This window comes from Cyprinodon variegatus, unplaced genomic scaffold (assembly GCF_000732505.1).
Source record: "Cyprinodon variegatus isolate N-32 unplaced genomic scaffold, C_variegatus-1.0 Scaffold775, whole genome shotgun sequence".
In the NCBI taxonomy this organism is placed as follows: domain Eukaryota; kingdom Metazoa; phylum Chordata; class Actinopteri; order Cyprinodontiformes; family Cyprinodontidae; genus Cyprinodon; species Cyprinodon variegatus.
Window position 1 is genome coordinate 284,890 of NW_015151228.1, and position 1,627 is coordinate 286,516.

General features: G+C 41.5%; 1 protein-coding gene across 1 annotated transcript in view; it reads left to right on the forward strand.

Annotated features, from left to right (window-relative positions):
* ccdc18 (coiled-coil domain containing 18) overlaps nucleotides 1-1,627 on the forward strand; it is a 39,200-nt gene that overhangs the window by 17,704 nt on the left and 19,869 nt on the right. The window contains exons 13-15 of the mRNA XM_015396086.1: nucleotides 303-434; nucleotides 513-647; nucleotides 725-802. Coding sequence (XP_015251572.1) covers nucleotides 303-434; nucleotides 513-647; nucleotides 725-802 — 345 coding nt within the window. The remainder of the gene's footprint in view (nucleotides 1-302; nucleotides 435-512; nucleotides 648-724; nucleotides 803-1,627) is intronic.

The window sequence follows — 1,627 nt, forward strand, 5'->3', positions numbered from 1 at the left end:
TGATTTAAGACATTTTAATACCAATTAAGTAATTTTATTTTGAAGAATTCAATGCCTTTTAAGACTTTTTAAGGACCCGCGGGAATCCTGTGTAAAAGTCCATGGATAAGCCGCGTTGTTATATAAAACGCAAGGTCGAAAAATGGGCAAAAAGTCGCGGCTTACAGTCCGAAAATTACGCTAATAATTTTTCAAATTTCCTTTTTTTTTTATTCTTTTAGAGCTTTTGCATATTTTTTTATTAAATTTTTGGGAACTTTGTCAGACCACCTGCTGAGACCAACTCTTGTCTGTGATTACAGGAGAAGAGCAGCAGCGTCCAGCAGTACCAAGCCCTAATGTCCAAGAAGCAGAGAGAGTACCAGCAGTCTCTGGAGCAGTGGAAACAGTCCCACCATAACCAGCTGGCTGAGCAACAGCAGAGGACAGACATGGTGCTCTAAACTCCCAGCGCAGCTTATTTTAGCAGCAAGGCCAGCTGGACTGACCGTTTTTCTCTGGCTCCTCTGCAGCTCCAGCGGACTCTGGAGGAGACCCGCACTCAGATGCTGGAGATGGAGAAGCAGCTGGGTTCTGTTGAAAAGGAGCGAGAGGAGGCGCAGAAAGCAGCTCGCCTGCTGCAGACCTCTGTAGATCAGCTCACACAGGTGAGGGGGGGGGACAGGGGGGCTGACAGGACAGAGGCGTTAATCAACTGATGAATTATTATTTCACATCATTTCAGGAGAAGCAGGCTGAGGTCAGACGCAACCAGGAGATGTTGGAGAGCTTCCAGGACCAGGCCTCCCAGTCTTCCACCAAGGTTTGGGAGACGTCCATAAACCCTCTTTAAACATTTATTTATTTAGACCTTCCTAAGAACATGGACGTTTTGAAAAAATATATATAGTTTGAAAAACCTGAGGCCCGGCCACTAATGGAATACAGGTCAATATTAGAGGATTTACGGTACATGTATTGATGACATTGTTGTTTTAACACATTACATAGAATTTCAAAATTTTACATCAAGACTAAATAACAAGTACACATCTATTTGGAAATTGTGCATGCATGATGGCATATAATTTATGCTGTCTGTGCATTAGCCTTTAAAAATGTTTGATGTTCTCTTTCGTCAATAAAAAATGCGATATATTTCAGCACATAACTTTTTCAAATAAGAAATACAACAAAAATGACATCATCATCTAGTTAATTAAGAATTACTACATTAACATTTCACAGTGAATGACTTTCTATCTCCTAATGTTAGACCCAATGTCAATGGCTAACTCAGCCAGACTAATGTTAGTCTACAGACTAAACTATAGGATCCATCAGCTATAGATGGATTTATTGGTTAGTTCATCCACTGACTGGGAAATTACCAGTGGAACGTCTTCCTGCAGACAGAAAACTGCTGGTTTCTGCAGCCGAATGCTGAACAGGGAGGCATTTTTACTGCGCATCTCTGGGGGAGTGGGGAGTACCAATATGGCGGTAGCTTCACTTTTTTCAGCAATCCAGTGAATAAATAGAGATCAGTAGGTTAGGCAGGTTAGCACCTTCCAGCTAAAAAGTCCAAGATCCTGTTTGATGAAAAAATGTTTGATTCCAAGAGAGATAAGAGTCGAAAAAGGTGCTG